Source organism: Ranitomeya imitator, chromosome 1, assembly GCF_032444005.1.
Source record: "Ranitomeya imitator isolate aRanImi1 chromosome 1, aRanImi1.pri, whole genome shotgun sequence".
NCBI lineage: Eukaryota > Metazoa > Chordata > Amphibia > Anura > Dendrobatidae > Ranitomeya > Ranitomeya imitator.
The window spans coordinates 508,566,834-508,583,297 of NC_091282.1; the positions used below are offsets into that span (position 1 = coordinate 508,566,834).

The 16,464-nt window shown below is 40.7% G+C and overlaps 1 protein-coding gene across 1 annotated transcript in view; it reads left to right on the plus strand.

Moving 5' to 3' along the window:
• The first annotated feature begins 4,960 nt into the window (after positions 1–4,960).
• SVEP1 (sushi, von Willebrand factor type A, EGF and pentraxin domain containing 1) overlaps positions 4,961–16,464 on the plus strand; it is a 505,032-nt gene continuing 493,528 nt past the window's right edge. The window contains exon 1 of the mRNA XM_069766556.1: positions 4,961–5,819. Coding sequence (XP_069622657.1) covers positions 5,313–5,819 — 507 coding nt within the window. The 5' untranslated portion in view covers positions 4,961–5,312. The remainder of the gene's footprint in view (positions 5,820–16,464) is intronic.

A 16,464-nucleotide genomic window follows, 5' to 3' on the forward strand; every position in this document is an offset into this window, starting at 1 on the left:
CACATAAAGGGAGACCACAATATAGTAGCAGATTATCTCAGTCGACATTCCCTTCGGCAGGGGGAAAGGTCTCTAGACCGACAAATATTCAAAAAGATAGTCAGGCTCTGGGGGTTAACAGTTATAGATCTATTTGCTATGAGGGAAAACAGGCAGGTCAGGGAGTTTGCATCACTCCAGGTAAGAGACGGACCATGCATAGTAGATTCCCTACATGTCCGTTAGAGCTTTCCTCTAGCTTATGCGTTTCCCCCATTGTGTTTAGTTCCTCTAGTTCTCAGGAAGATCAGGGAGGAGGGGCCGAGAGTAATTCTAATTGCCCCCTTCAGGCCCAAGAGGCCTTGGTTTTCCCTGCTCAGAGCAATGTCAGTGACCGATCCTTGGGTGTTACCAATAGTTCTGGGGCTCCTTTCTCAAGGTCCCTTTCATCATCCCAATATGGAGAGTCTTCATTTGACGGCGTGGAACTTGAGAGGGAGTTATTAAGGCAAAGGGGTTTTTCAGGGGCTTTAATATCCACTTTGCTAAAAAGCAGGAAAGAGGTCACTACAAAAATTTATTCCGGGGTCTGGAAGAAATTTCTTACATTCCATCAGCAACTTCTGACGGACCATGTTCCAATTACGGCCATTCTAGAATTCCTGCAGAAGGGCCGGGAGTTGGGTTTGGCAGTTAATACCCTTAGGGTCCAAGTGTCAGCCCTAGGAGCTCTTTACAATAGCAATGTGGCAGGGAATAGATGGATTGCTAGGTTTATTAAAGCAATTGAGTGTAGTAACTCAATTCATATTGCTAGATTGCCAAATTGGGACCGAAATTTAGTGCTTGATGCGCTAACACAACCCCTTTCAAGCCTTTAGAATTGACTTCAATTAAAATTCTAACCCTAAGGCTATGTGCACACGTTCAGTTTTTTTCACGTTTTTTTCGTGTTTTTTCACGATAAAAACGCTATAAAAACTCATTAAAAACGCATACATCATGCATCCTATCATTTAGAATGCATTCTGCATGTTTTGGGCACATTTTTCCACGAAAAAAACGCATCGCTGTAAAAAAAGCAGCATGTTCATTAATTTTGCAGATTTTCTGCATTTTTACTGCTATTCTATGCATCTGGGAAAAAACGCACAAAAAATGCACCAAAAACGCGTCAAAAATGCATCAAAAACGCATCAAAATTGCGAAAAAAACGCATGCGGATTTCTGGTAGAAATGTTCGGTTTTTGTCAGGAAAATTTCTGCAAAAAATCCTGATGTGTGCACATAGCCTAAAAACAGCTCTACTGTTAGCATTAGCGTCTGCAAGGAGAGTTAGCGATGTCCAGGCGTTATCAGTTGATCCTCCTTATCTAGTGATCCTTCAGGATAAGATTGTCATGAAACCAGATCCTGCATACTTGCCAAAAGTAGCATCTAGGTTTCATAGAAGTCAGGAGATATATTTACCGACCTTTTATGATAATCCAGTGTCTGAGGAGGATACAAAATGGCATACTCTAGATGTTAAAAGAGCAGTTAGAGTATTTGGATAGAACACAAAGCTGGAGGCAGAGTAGGGCTTTGTTTGTCTCTTTCCAGGATCAGATAAAAGGTTCGAGTGTCACAAAGGGTTCTATCGCTAGATGGATCAGGGATGCGATATGTCTTGCCTATTCTGCCAAAGGGGAGACACCACCGAATGGCATCTGGGCACACTCTACTCGGGCTATGGCATCATCCTGGGCGGAGAAGGCGGATGTTCCCATTGGTCATCACCTTCCACCTTTTATAAGCACTATCGACTTGATCTTTCTGCCAATTCCAGCCTACACTTTGGGCATTCAGTACTTAGTGCTGTGGTCCCTCCCAGATAGTCTTTGAAAGTCTCTCGTTGTGGGTGCTGTCGTGGCGATAGGAAAACCGGTTGTTACTTACAGGTAATAGGATTTTACAGAGTCCACGACAGCACTTATACATTCCCCCCCCCCCCCCCGTATTTAGTTCCTGATTCTTGCACTCATTTGGAAGGTGTGCTTTAGAAATCACTCTATAGAGGTGATGGTATTTTGTATTGTTTAGGATATTGTTATCATGTACTGATTCATTGGCGGTATCCCTTGTACTCTGGAACACAAACTGGAGAGACGAGGGGGACCGCCCTTTTAATCTTTTAATCTGTAGGTTCCTGTCCGGATGGTGGGCGGATCCCCTCTCATTGTGGGTGCTGTCGTGGACTCTGTAAAATCCTATTACCGGTAAGTAACAACCGGTATCTCTCATATATCTATCTATCTATTAATTATCTATCTATAGATCTATCCATCATCTATTATCTATCTCTCTCATATCTATCTATCTATCTATCTATCTATCTATCTATCTATCTATCAATTACATATCTATAGATCTATCTATCATCTATTATCTATTATCTATCTCTCTCATATCTATCTATCTATCAATCAATTATCTATATATAGATCTATCTATCTCATATATCTATCTAGCTATCTATCTTATATCTATCTATCTGTCTATCTATCTATCATTTATATATCTCATATCTATCTATCTCATATATATCTATCATTTATATATCTCATATCTATCTATCTATTATTATTATTATTATTATTATTATCATTATTATTTATATAGCACCATTAATTCCATGGTGCTGTATATGAGAAAAAAGTGTTACACACAGGGTTATAGTCAGATATCATTAACAGTAAACAAATTTACAGTGACAGATTGGTACAGAGGGGAGAGGACCCTGTCCTTGGGATCTATCTATCTATTTATGTATCTATCTATGTATCTATCTATCTATCTATCTATCTATCTATCTATCTCATATCTATATATTTATATTTATCTCAATTATCTATCTATCTCTATCTTTCCATCCCATATCTATTGTGAGGCAGTGACCCCTGCTACAGCTAGAGGGTGCTGTTTGTGCTCCCCAGAATGCGCACAGAGGCGTATGAAGGCCATAGGTCTGCATGGCCGTCGCAGATGTAGCTGTGATTGCAATGTGAGGTAGTGACTCGTGTCACAGCTAGGGGTCGCTGTGTGTTCTCCCTAGATTGTGCATGAAGATGGATGAAGTCCATAGGTGTGCATGGCAGTCACAGATTTCCTGTCTGGGTTTTGCATTTGGCTGAAGGCCACAGGTTTGTGTGTTAAAAGCCCTGCAGTAAGGGGTATGGGTGTGTCAGGTGTGAGGTGCAACGTAATTGTCAGTCTGGTGTGTGCTGGCATGCAGAGCAGAGGCCTGCAGAGCACTGGCTGTGTGTGTGAAGCAACACAGGCCAGCGGAGCCAGCAGCTGAATAGCCTGGCACCCGCAGCGTACACAGCGATGCAAGCCGTCCATGGTGACTGGTCTCGAATGTGGACAGTCCTGTGCCCGGAGGTGTATGTCCTGTGCCTGAGAGAGGACTTGCATGTGTAATGATTGCAAACAGGTGGATACGGTGCCCGGCTGCTATCCGGAGGATATCCTGGGCAGTGTATGGCTGTGTAAGTAAAGAGTCTGTGATGCAGCGGTGCAGGACACCCACGGGAACTAGTCAGAGGAAGGCTAGCGTGTGTAGTGTCTGCAACATGTGAAGCTGTGTTTGGAGACTGCAATATGGTGTGCGGTTGCCCAGGGAAACAGGACAAAGGGAAGTCTGGCCTGTTTAGGGACTGTAATCTAAAGTCGCACAATGTGTAGTGCTATGAAACAGGCACTGAGACAAGATGCAACTATGTATATTGAACTTTGATGTCCTACAAAGTGTTTATGAACTTTTATGTGTCAAGTAACACTTTAAAGAAACTTTTGTGTTTGAACTTTGTGGGTCACTGCCTATTCACTGCGTACCATGCTACCGCAGCATTATACTATCTATCTATAGATGCAGTGTCACACTGGGGTGACAAGAGCCCACCAATAGCATTGACTTTGGGGGGCCCACTTTTCACATGCATGGAAATATTTTACTACCTTTGGTCACAAATTTACCTATATCTCTCTATAATAATAAACTGGATAGCGTGGTTAATGAATGATGAGATGTTGCTTTTTTCTGTACAGAGTGAATCAAGTAAATTATCTTAATCTTTTATTTTTATATAGCGCTAACATATTCCACAGCTCTTCACAGTTTTGCATACATTGTCATCGCTGTCCCCGATGGGGCTCACAATCTAAATTCCCTATCAGTATGTCTTTGGAGTGTGGAAGGAAATCGGGGAACCCGAAGGAGACCAACGCAAACATAGGGAGAACATACAAACTCCTTGCAGATGTTGTCCTCGGTGGGAATTGAACCCAGGACCCCAGTGCTGCAATGCTGCTGTGCTAACCACTGAGCTACCGTGCCAAATACTGCCCATACAGTAGTGTTGGGGGCCCAGATCTACACAGGGGCCTACCAGGGGATTCTCCTATTAACCTATGGGCCAGTCCGAGCCTGTATAGTTCTATCTATCTATCTATCTATCTATCTATCTATCTATCTATCTATCTAATCTATTATCCATCAATCTCATATCTATCTATCTATCTATCTATCTATCCATTCTCTCTTTCTCTCTGTTTTCTTCCCTATCCAGTCAATCACACTAACACAATAGTTTTCCTTACAAGTTGTACACTATACAGTCATGTAACTTATGGAATAGGTACATTTACTGTAGGTTAGCGTATTACTTCTAACCAAAGATGTTTCCAATTACAGTGGCACTCGTGGTATCTGCAGACATGTCCCTTGAATGCCTTTGCATATCTCTGCCAGACATGTGGGATCAATCAGGGGCTGATGTGCGCTTTTGGGAATGTTGACAGGCTGACATACATAGGACTCCGGTGAGAAGAGAGCTCAGCAAATCAGCCATGAATAGAGGAGGGGGTGAAGGAAGGAAGATTTGCAAAAAAAAGGCAGGCAGATCTTAGCAGAGTAGGAAACACAGACAGAGGGAGAGAGAGAAGGGAAAGTAAAGCTGAGACAATAGAAAGGAGAAAGAAGCACAAGAGGATAGAGGTTTGCAGAGACTCTTGGACACACTCCTGCACTGCTTCTTAAGAATGAAGAGGAGGGAAGGACATTGATTTGTACAGCACATGAACAAAGCATGCAGCCAGAAACCCTTCTTGCAATATGTTCTCTGTCATTCTTCACATCTGCACAGCTTCTTGGATAGTCAATGTGGACCCTTAGTTTTAGATCAGACAGTTTTCAAGAAACACTTTAAGAAACGGGAGGGTAAGGGCAATAGAAAAGTATCTTTTATTATTACTTCTTAAGCAGCAGCCAAGTGTGTCCTGCTCAGGTGACCATGTTGTGTTTGGCTTCTATATGGTGCTGTCTTTCTTTGGTCCACTGCTGGACAACTTTTCAGCACCAAGTCCCAGCTTTTAGGAGTTCCTCATCACAAGTTTTCCAGATCGCAGACAGCAGGATTATTCAAGAAACAGACAGCACAGAAAACAAAGTGGAAAGGCTGGGACAATACTTCAAGAAGAACATTAGAAGGTTGAGAGAGTCAAGTCACAATTTGGACCTGGTCTTCTTGGTGGATGAATCTTCTAGTGTAGGCCATGCCAACTTTGTTAATGAACTGAGGTTTGTGAAGAAGCTTCTCTCTGATTTCCCAGTGGTGCCTTCTGCTACCAGAGTGGCCATTGTGACTTTCTCTTCCAAGAACAATGTTCAGACCAGGGTGGATTACATCTCATCTAGTCAATCCAACCAACACAAGTGCTCTCTCCTCAACAGAGAGATCCCAGGTATCACATACAAGGGAGGGGGCACTTACACCAAAGGAGCCTTCCAGCAAGCAGCGGTAAGATAATGCAACATATCTTGAAGTCTACCCACTATGAAAAGTGTGACCCATGCCTACTTGTAGTGTTTGTGTATGGATTGTAGTCAAACAAGCACATCATTTGCTTAATGCTTATAAAAAAGTCTATAGTATATTTTACTATTTATATTCATATACATAAGGTTTATTATTTATGACCAGTTATCAACTTTTATAGTAATGTTAGTCTCTGGTCAACTCTCTATGCCAGTGATGGGACAGCTAAAACCCTCATCAGCATACGTAAAAGCATTGTCCTTGAAAAGAGTCTAGTGATGTGAACAAGTGCTTATAGAAAACTTCTAGGTGAAATATAGATTGTCCACCTACTTTTAGTCGAGTAAACTTATTTAGGGAATAATTGTACATTTCTCAAAAGTTAATAACCTCCAAAATGAAAATATAATAAAAAAAAATGTTTATCAGGTTAGATTTAATTCGACCTTGTAATTGTTGTTACTGATTTTTCTTGTAAAAACCTTGCCCGCTTAAATTAAATTTAATTTCTAATACAAATGAAAAGGTATTATTAAAAAAGGCTATGTATAAAGGGATAGTACAAGGAAAAATACAATATATTCTCTTAAACATAGTGGCTACAGGAAGAAGCTACTGAGCAAGGAATTAAGATAATTGGGAGTTGCTGTATGAGCAGTTCTCTGCAATGCAAAGTTTTACAAAAAGTGAACAATCCCTTTAAGATAATAGCATGTAACGGTGGAAAATAATGGCACAGGAAGGACAGAAGTTTTAGCAATTATAGCACTTGGCAATGTTTGTAGTAATTAAGCTAAATGAAGTAGTTCATTTCATTGATAAAAACAACTAGTGGTCTGTTGTAAACCTAAGTGGATCCACATGACTGTGTAATGTTTGCTTCTTGTCCAGATGTTGTAATTGATGTCGCCCTGCAAAAACTTTAATAATCATTATCTAGGTAATGGTTAACTAGTCGCCTTAACCTCAGCAAATTAATGGTCTGTTGTCAATATGTTGTCCATATCAGCTGAATATGGAAATGCTTGCCATCTTTCCAGAGTTCACATTTTGTATAAATTTTACAAGTTAGTACTTTTTAGATTGGAGATTTATGATCACTTTCTAATCAGTATGTTTAGATCTAAATTTAATCGATTTTTGTGGATTGTACTAAAAAGTTTTTTTTTTAATAGAGCACAGAGCAAGAAGCGAATATGTGCAGCAAATTTTTATTTCACTCTTTTTCTTAGGTTTTTCACAAGATCAAAGTTTATCACCTAAGCAAATAATGAAGTGGGCACCCCACCGATGTGACTGTTGTCATCACAAGAAAGGCAGTCCCATGTATCTCATTCTTTGTTACTGCACAAACGCGGAGATTTAATCAAGCAGTGTTTGAGCATGGTTGCTCTCAGTCCAGTCAATACCTATAAGGCTAATAGAGAGAGCTGAGCGCTATGTCATTCTAGGCAATACTGCAGAAAAAAATTAATCAATTAGTGTTGGATTTTACGTTTATGTGACTGATTTGGTATAAATTACATTTTTGGAGGTACTTTTTTATTACACCCTCACACAAGTCTTTTTGAATATATTAGCCTGCGATCCCCTGGCTTTGTGTATTGTGGACATGGGATATCTGGTTTATGGATACACAGAAATATGGAAATATTGATTTCCTAAATCACGGTAAATTAAATATGTTTCAAACGTTGCTATAATATTGATGAATAATACTGACATTATAGGGAATCTGTCAGTAGGATCAACCCTTCTAAGCCGTCTATGTTGACATGTACCATATTTTTAGGACTATAAGACGCACTTTTCCCCAAAAAAAATTCTGAGGAAAATGGTGGGTGCGTCTTATAGTCCGAATGCAGGCTTACCGGGGGATTGCGGTAGTGGTGTAGCAGCGCCCCTTCCTCAGGGAACTTGTGATGGCAGAAGTGTGGTGATGCTAAAGCTCGGTGTCGGCGGTGAGCATTGTTGAGTGCATCATTGGTTTCCCTGCAGCCATCTTTCTGAAGCCATGGGCCGCCAGAGGCAGTGCGTGTGCGGATTGAGATCTCGGCTGGTCCTCTCGTGCTTCTTTTTCCTAAGGCTGTGGGCTTCACAAAAATGGCTTCCGGAGGCCGTGCTTGTGCAGATTGAGATCTTGACGGCCCTTGGCTACAGGAAAATGGCCACCGGAGGCCGCGAGTGCGCATATTGAGATCTCGGTGGCCCTCGGTTTTAGAAAAATGGCCACCGAGAAACCAATGATGCACTTAGCTCTGTTTACCATGGGCACCAGGCCGCAACATCACCACATTTCTGCCACCGGCATCCTGAGGAAACGACTCTGCACTGCCTCACTGCGGACACCGGACCTGCAGCATCGCACTGCTGGGATACCCATGGACTGCAGCATTGCCCCACTTCTGCCGCCACTGGCTTCCTAGGGAAGGGACCATGCCTCCTGTGACCCCGCTCTACCATCGCCTACCCTCAGGTAAGATATCTTAAATTTCGATGATAAGACGGACCCCCATCTTATAAAAATCTTTTTTTGCTTTTTTCCACCCAAAATTTGGAGTTCGTCCTATGGTCCAGTGTGTCTTATAGTCCAAAAAATATGGTAGGTCATAGAAAGCTGAATAAAATGATACCTTGATATCTGTGATTCGATGTTATATTTCAGAGAAATCCACATTTTTCTTAATATTTTAATGTGCCGTTAAGATCTATGGGTTGGACATGAATGGGCGTGTTACCAGTGCGAGTCATGTAACAACTGAAAGTCTGCTCTCCTCATCTACATGTTTTACACTGGTAACATCCCTTCTGAGCATGCTCTGGAGACAGATTCTCAGAGAAATCAGTGTCTGGCCCATAAATCTAAGCAGCTTATTCACATGTTTGGGAAAATGTGGAATTTCTCTAGAGTAACACACCTGAGCACTTCCATAAACTTTTTTCTATGACCTGCATTGAACTTTCTATGACCTACATGCCCGTATAGATGGTTAAGTAGGGTTCATGCTTCTGACAGATTCCCTTCATGGATGTGCAGCCCGTGAAGGTTCACAGAATGCGCATCACCAGTCCATACTGAAAGGAAAACTACTGGTCCTCATGGCCCAGTTATCTGGAACTTGCATCCTTTATCCCATGAACATTTTCAAAAGTTTTAAGATTCACACAAATTTTGGTTTTTAGAAAATTTGCTGTTTCAGTGTTTTCAGATCTTTAAATCAGTTTTGACTCTGGTTACTGAACTACAATTCTAAGCGTTTCAAATGTTTTTATATTTTATTTACAAGTATATTACATTCATGCAAAAATGTAAAGTATTTTTCCAAACTTCTGCTATTTGGAATGCTGGATATCAGCTTCTGGTCCAATGTTTTGTTCACTGAGCCTCTTAGTTATCACTTTTGCCTTTTGACATGGTCTCCATCATGCTGTAAAAAGCATTGTTCAGCACCAAGTTGCTCCTGGAACGTTGAGAAAAGTTACTCTTGGAGGATGTTTAGGATACCATTCTTTATTCACTTATATAGACTGCCAAAATCCTAATATGTTGGAAGCACCACAAGCCAGAAATTGTCCTGGGAAGAATACTTTACTTCGAGTGTAAAGAGGGAGTAAGAGCTGCTAAAAATTAGTCTTAGTAGACAAAGCAAACCAGTGTACACTTTCAGGTCAGTAAACTCACAATATACTCCTTTATTTACTGTGCAGCTTGTCTTTACTTTCTGCTGACATCAACAAGCCATAACAGCAATGGTGGGCATTCTTACCTCCCAGTTTGGTCATAGTCTTGTTAAACTAAAAGCTAACTCAGATTAATAATTATATTAACAACCTTTGAGATGGAAATCACTACATGGAAATACGCTAAGAGTTATCATACCTACATACTTCTTCATTGCATTGCTGAGAATTAGATATGAGCAAATTGGTTAGATGAAAATCAAACTTGAAACAAATTTTAGTAAATTTACAGATACCAGCAAATCTTAAAAATATGTCAATCAATTAATGCGAACAAAAAAAAATTACCTTCACCTTTTTTGACACATTGCAAACGATTGCATCAGTCATAAAATGCTGACTTGACCTCACACATAATCATTTGGGCTTATCAATAATGCTTTGCGGCTGGTGCATCAAATAGTATAGAGAAGCCAATCAGAGAGACTATCATAGCATGAGTAATAGCTAAGGCAAGGAATGCAGTAGCCATTTTGAGATAATTTTAGGATATGGAGAATTTAAAAGAGCTCAAGGCTCAGCAATAAAAATTGGAAGTGTAAGCCTTAAATCACTGGATGAATACTTCAGAAAATAATTTATTGTATAACTGCAACACCGAAGAATATGATAATAGTAGTCATGATAATACAGAGATTGAATTGATATGGTGAGAGAGAAATAGAAAAGGTGTCAGCATCAGTGCCAGACTATAGCCTAGCTGCATATGGATTACAATTAAACATTTTTTTTGTTCATTCAAAATGCACTAGAAAGCAGAAGCAAAGCAGAACAATAGTTTCTAAAGAAAAAAATCTGAAATCATTCTCAGACGTTGTGCTTACTTGTCATAAGTGACTGTACATAGTTTTTGCATTTCTTTAGCAATCAATTTGGTGAATAGGGAGGAATATTTTTTTAAGTGAAAAAGAAAATGTCCTAAAATCTAGACATCTAAATGCAACAGTCTTCCTAACAAAGTGTGTGTATTGCAAACATTTTTTTAAGGATCTGTAAAGCTAGTCAGATTTAAGATCCATACACACCATACCAATACTGTTTCAGGTGCTAGCTTTTAGTTGCTTACCTACCTAACCTTTCTTAGGCCGGGTTCACATTAGCGTTTCTGTGTGCAGTGTATGATCCGCATACATCCGCATGCGTCATGCGTAAATATCTTTAATATGGTGTATGCAGGGACATGCTTTTGCATGCTTTTGCATGCGAATGCACACGCATGCGTCATTTTGCATTGTAAAGCGTTGTCCGGCAAACGCAACGTGTTGCATTTTTTGAGGCGTCAAATATGGTGCAATTGTCCGCATGTGGATGATTGCGGATGAGTGCATCAAAAATGCATTACTGTCTATGGGAATGCATTGGTACGGACATGAGTATGCATCCGTTCAATACGCATGCGTACTTTACACTAATCATGTCCAGTAAATTATGTCACCTCCTACAAAATCCCTGATGTATAAAAGGGGGTCTGGAGACAGGTAGTCCATTACTCTCAAGACTCTGGATGTCAGGATGCTTACACCGAGGCCATGCAGTGGTCCCAATATGAGCAGCAGGCACAAACTTAATTCCCTACAGGGCAACAAGCTCCAGGACAGCATCAGTGGCAGAATCCGCCAGCACCTTTCCCAACATCTCAAGGACATGGATACCAGTCATCTCACCAAGTGACCTATCCACCACCACCACAGCCACCGCTGGACATTAGAACTGTTCCAAAAGTACCCAGCTACACCACCCAGCCGAGTGCAGCAACCCTGCCTTCCCCTTCAACCAGGCAGCTGAGTGCAGCAGCCCAGCTTTCCTCTTCAACCATGCAGCCGAGTGCAGCAGCCCAGACTTTCACTCCCACCACGCAGCAACAGGAACCAAAAGGTCGAGGAAGCAGCAAGACAAAGACCAGGAAATGAAAAGCTGCTAAGAGACAAAACCCACCCTCTCCACCCTCACCAACAAATGTGTCTTTTTCTTTCAAGTCTGCCACACCTTCCCTTGGTTCTTTCCCAACCAATGTGCACAATCCCTTCCAACTTGTTTTCCACTCCTAATGTGTCCTCTTCCTCCAGTGTGTCCTCTGCCAATGTTTCTGACCCAATCCTCCAGTTGACTGCCAATTCCACTTCCCCTATAGCAACTTCCCCAACAACTCCTAGCTTACCATCCCAGCCCGATACCCCCAGGTCCACCATGTAACTCCCTCCCGCAGACCCAGAAAGTAAATCACATTTTCCTATTTTATTTAAAATTTCAAATTGTTTTTATTTTTGTTAGTAAAAATTCTTTTGTTTTGCAATGACTGTCTCACTGTGTTTTCTTTATCTCTTTATTTAAACATGTGTGTATTGCTGAGTGTATTGTTGAGTGAAGTATTAACGAGTGTTACAGTTCAGGTGTTTATTATTATAGTTACAGCCAAGGTGTTAATATTACAGTCAGAAAACAGTACAGGTACATAACATTACAGGTACATTTGACTTATTTACAGCTTAAACCATTTCATCTTGTTATGCCACATGTCCAATATCAGAGACAAAGTAGGAAGACAATGTATCCCTCATTTGGGCAACTTCCACTGTAGTCCTCAGAGGGTGAGCATGGTAATCCGGCAATGCGGTATTAACAGGTTCCATAAAGTTCAAAGTGAGGTTGCTCTTTTGACAGGATGTAATTATGCAGAACAACAAACGCTTTCACAACCTCATCAATTGTCTCAATTTCAAGATTGATTGGTGTTCCCAAAATGCGCCATTTAGCTGCCAGCAAACCAAAGCACTCTCCACAGTTCTTTTTGCCCTTGTCAGCCTGTAGTTGAAAATCCTTTTGTGTGAATCAAGTCCCGACTCGAGTATGGTTTTATGAGGTTGGCACACATTTGAAACGCCCCATCCCCAACAACAACAAATGGCATTCGCGGTCCTTCAGTATTCAGAAGAGGTTGTGGCGGTGGAAAATTTAGATTATTACCATACAAATGTTGACCCATGTCAGAGTTTTTGAAAGTTTGTGAGTCATTTCCTCATTCAAATGAGCCAATGTCAACGGTGACAAATCGACACTCAGCATCTGCAATCACCATGGGAACAAAGGAAAAGTGTTTTTTATAATCTAAGTATTCAGATCCACTTTCAGCAGGTTTCAGAATCCGAATGTGTTTGTCTTCCACAGCCCCCACACAGTTTGGAAAATTATAAATTTCCTTGAATTTTCCTGCATTTTTCAGTCATATTTCAGTTGTTGGTTGGGGGAGGGATTCTGCACGCAGAACATCACACAATGCACGGCAGGTGTCTCCAACAATCCCAGAAAGGGTGGACAGTCCAATCTGAAATTGAAAATGTAGAGATCTTAAGGTCTCTCCGGTAGCCCAGAATCTGTGGAAAAGAAAATGGGGAAAAAAAAATCAGTACATGGCTATTATAACAAGAATATTAATGATAGGTGTTTCTTTTTCAAAATTACGTACCTTAGGGTCACCAACAGACGTTCCTCAGCAGGATTTTCTCTACGTAGTTGCGTGTCCTGCCTGGTAATGGATCCTCGCACATGTTGCAACAATTCATCAAAGCTGTGTTCAGACATCCTCCTGTATTCAAAAAACTTTTGCGGGTTTTCACGAAGCTTGGTGTGCAATGAGTGGTAGGCTCCACGGCTCTCTCGGACTTCAACAATGGGGTATTGCCAAAAGCGACGACGATGTTTTCTCTGTCTTTCTCTTCTCTTTTCTTCCTCACAAGCCACAGCAAAAAGCAAAAGCCAATTTTGATGATAAATCCAGATTCAGATTGAAGCTCTCCACGCTAAGATCCATCTTGCAGCAGGATACAGCAGCAAAAGAAGATTTCATCTGTGCAGAGTCTATAAAATGAAATCCCATAAGCCACGCCCATTGGGAACCATACGCATGCGCACAAACAACGCAAACGCATGCAAAAACACATACAAACGCATGCACACACAGCATTTTTTTGCTGTCATGCATAAGATCATGCAGATAAAAAATGCTGCGAAAACATGCGTTTGCATGCGTTTTGGCATTCGTTTGCGCATGCAGATGATACGCTTCGCACAGAAACGCTAATGTGAACCTAGCCTTATTTTGTCATTTTTTGGAAGGTGGTTGAATATTGTTGAAAAAAATAGAAAACCAAAATGGAAATAAAAGCAGCCATTACCTGTGCATTTGTCACAACTCTCCTATTGGGTGTCCTGGGACCTTGTACTCCTTCCCTGTCCCTAACGTTAGTTGATGACCTAGCTCACCCTGTTCCCCAGGTTACTTCTGAAAGTGAAGATGCCAGGGCCATGAACCTTGCCTTAGCTCCTGAATTCACCCTCAGTCTGTACCCTCCCCCCATTCAGGGGAGAGGGTACTAGAAGTGCACCGTAGTACAGCAACCAGACTCACAAGGTAATACAAAAAAGAGTAATGTAAAATACCAAACATACAAATATACACTCACATATAACAGAGGTATGCGTCGGGGAGTGAAAGATGGGGTTAAACCAAAGTAGGAGAAGAAAGGGAATTATCGCACTGACAAAACTAATCAACTGTCACAGATAAACTGACTACTCAAATAATCACCAACACCTATCCTCCTAGCCATGCAGCATAAGCTAGTTCTGACCATGTGTGTTAGTCAGGACCCAGATTATATAGAGGATGGGAGTGGCTAACAGAGCACAGCTGAAAGCCTTAGCTCCAAGAGCTCTCAACTGAGCAGATTAACCTCTGCAATGCCCAAAGAAATGTACACTTCTTAATAAGAAGGTGAAGTGCTTCTATTCAACGCAGGAGTAGGAGAACGCAAATGCTGCAGTCTTCTGGCTCCTTTCTGCCGTGGTAAACCTGTGACAGTTTGTCTGTTTCAGGAAGACAAAGGTGTTATGGAATATATGGCACATCACTTATCTCAGTCACCGCAGAGTTATGTTATATTTAAAAACAGCGCCGTCAGTTTGATGTTTGATGCAATGTTTTTAAAGAATGGTCTGACTGATCACAAGTGATAAGGGGTAATATCTGGGCCATTTTTAATTTTAAAAGCCCTGAAAAATCTGTCAGCGTGCTGTGTTTTTAAATATGATATTTATTAACACCAGTTAACATCTGTTTCTATGTTGAGGTCAATTTGACATAACTGAGGCTGTGCTTATGTTAAAGAAGTTAAAAGGGATTGGATACGGTCCTAGGAGAAGTTAGAGGTTTATAGCCATTTTTTGAGGACAATTTAACGTGCAATTCGAATTTCAGAAGATTCGACCATCTTTCCTGAGATTATTATTGCAAAGATTCTAAGATTCTGTCCTTTAACTACAGTATATGCATATTATTAAAGAAGGCAATGTACTATGATATGAATAGTCAAAGATCTTAAAATAATAAAAATGTTATAAAACATAAAAATGTTATAATATCTCTACATTATGTACAGTGTGTGCTGCTTGCTATTCCCAGTCATATCTGTGGTACTGATGTGTGTAAGTAAAAGGGGGAACCTGCACCTCAGGGATTTATGGCATAGCCGCAGGATATACCATGAAAGTCTTACAGACATGGAACCTACCTTTGAGACAACATCTATCTCAATAACAAGGACCCATCTTGCACCATTCCCATTCACATCTATAGGATTAAGAAAAATAGCTAGGCCACTATATTAATTTAATTACTATAACCTTGAAAACCACTTTAACTCCTGCGGAAGGTTGTGTCCACATAGGATTATACCTGCATGAACAGGTGATCTGCAGCTTTATTGCATACAAATAAAAAAGACATCAGTTTTATAAATAGTTTGGGGTATGTAAAAGATCCTGTCCAATATTTTGCATTTGTGTCCAGGAGCTTTAATTTATAGCAAAATGAGACCTGCTTGATAGCTGTTCTCTGCTGTGGCGCATAGAGGTCCCTCTAAATAATATCCTTCTACTCCTAATGAAGTATACCAAAAGAGGTTGCCAAGGTTGGAAATAAAATCCTTTAATGCATTGCTGAAAATGTTTCAATAGCCTGAAGATGAGAATTCTGATCATTTGTCTCTTTACTGCACTGAAATCATACAAAATGCTATAAAGATGGACTTAACCTACTCTATTAATGGACTAAGACAATCTGTCACCAGGTTTTTGCTACCTCATCAGAGAACAGCGTGATGACACTTTGATTCCAGTGATTTATCACTGAATAGGCTACTTGCTGTAGTTGTAATAATTTTTTTTTCTTCTGCAGATCTAACAGTTCTGTGAATGCTGAGCTCTGTATTACCCCGACCACACCACTGATTGGCAACTTTCTGTGTACATAATGTGTAGGCTTCAATCCACGGCAATATCCAGAGCTCATGTACATAGAGGACCATATGATAGCAGGTTTACTAGTGATAATCTCTTGCTGAAATGGTGATTATTTCAAAACTGCAGCAAGGAGCCCAGTGACACATCACTGGAATCAGGGTTTCTGCTCCCTCATCATGCTGTTCTTAGATTAGATGGTGATAGATTCCCTTTAAGGGCAGCATTAGGAAAAATTCCTTACAATCTCACATATTAAGTGTAAAGGGAGTAATTCTGAGTGTGTATGTTCTCTCCGTGTTTGCGTGGGTTTCCTCCGGGTTCTCCGGTTTCCTCCCACATTCCAAAGACATACTGATAGGGAATGTAGATTCTGAGCCCCAATGGGGACAGCAATGATAATGTGTGTAAGGCACTGTGGTGCTACATAAGTGAGTAAAATAAATAAATAATGACATTATATTAGGGAATTGTGAGTTATATAATTAATCTCTAGTGTAATCATTAAATCGGAGCTTTACTGAGGACGGCATAAAGTACAGGGTGGAGCGCGGTAATTTGCTTTTTTGCACTGCATGCTGTGGCGGCACTG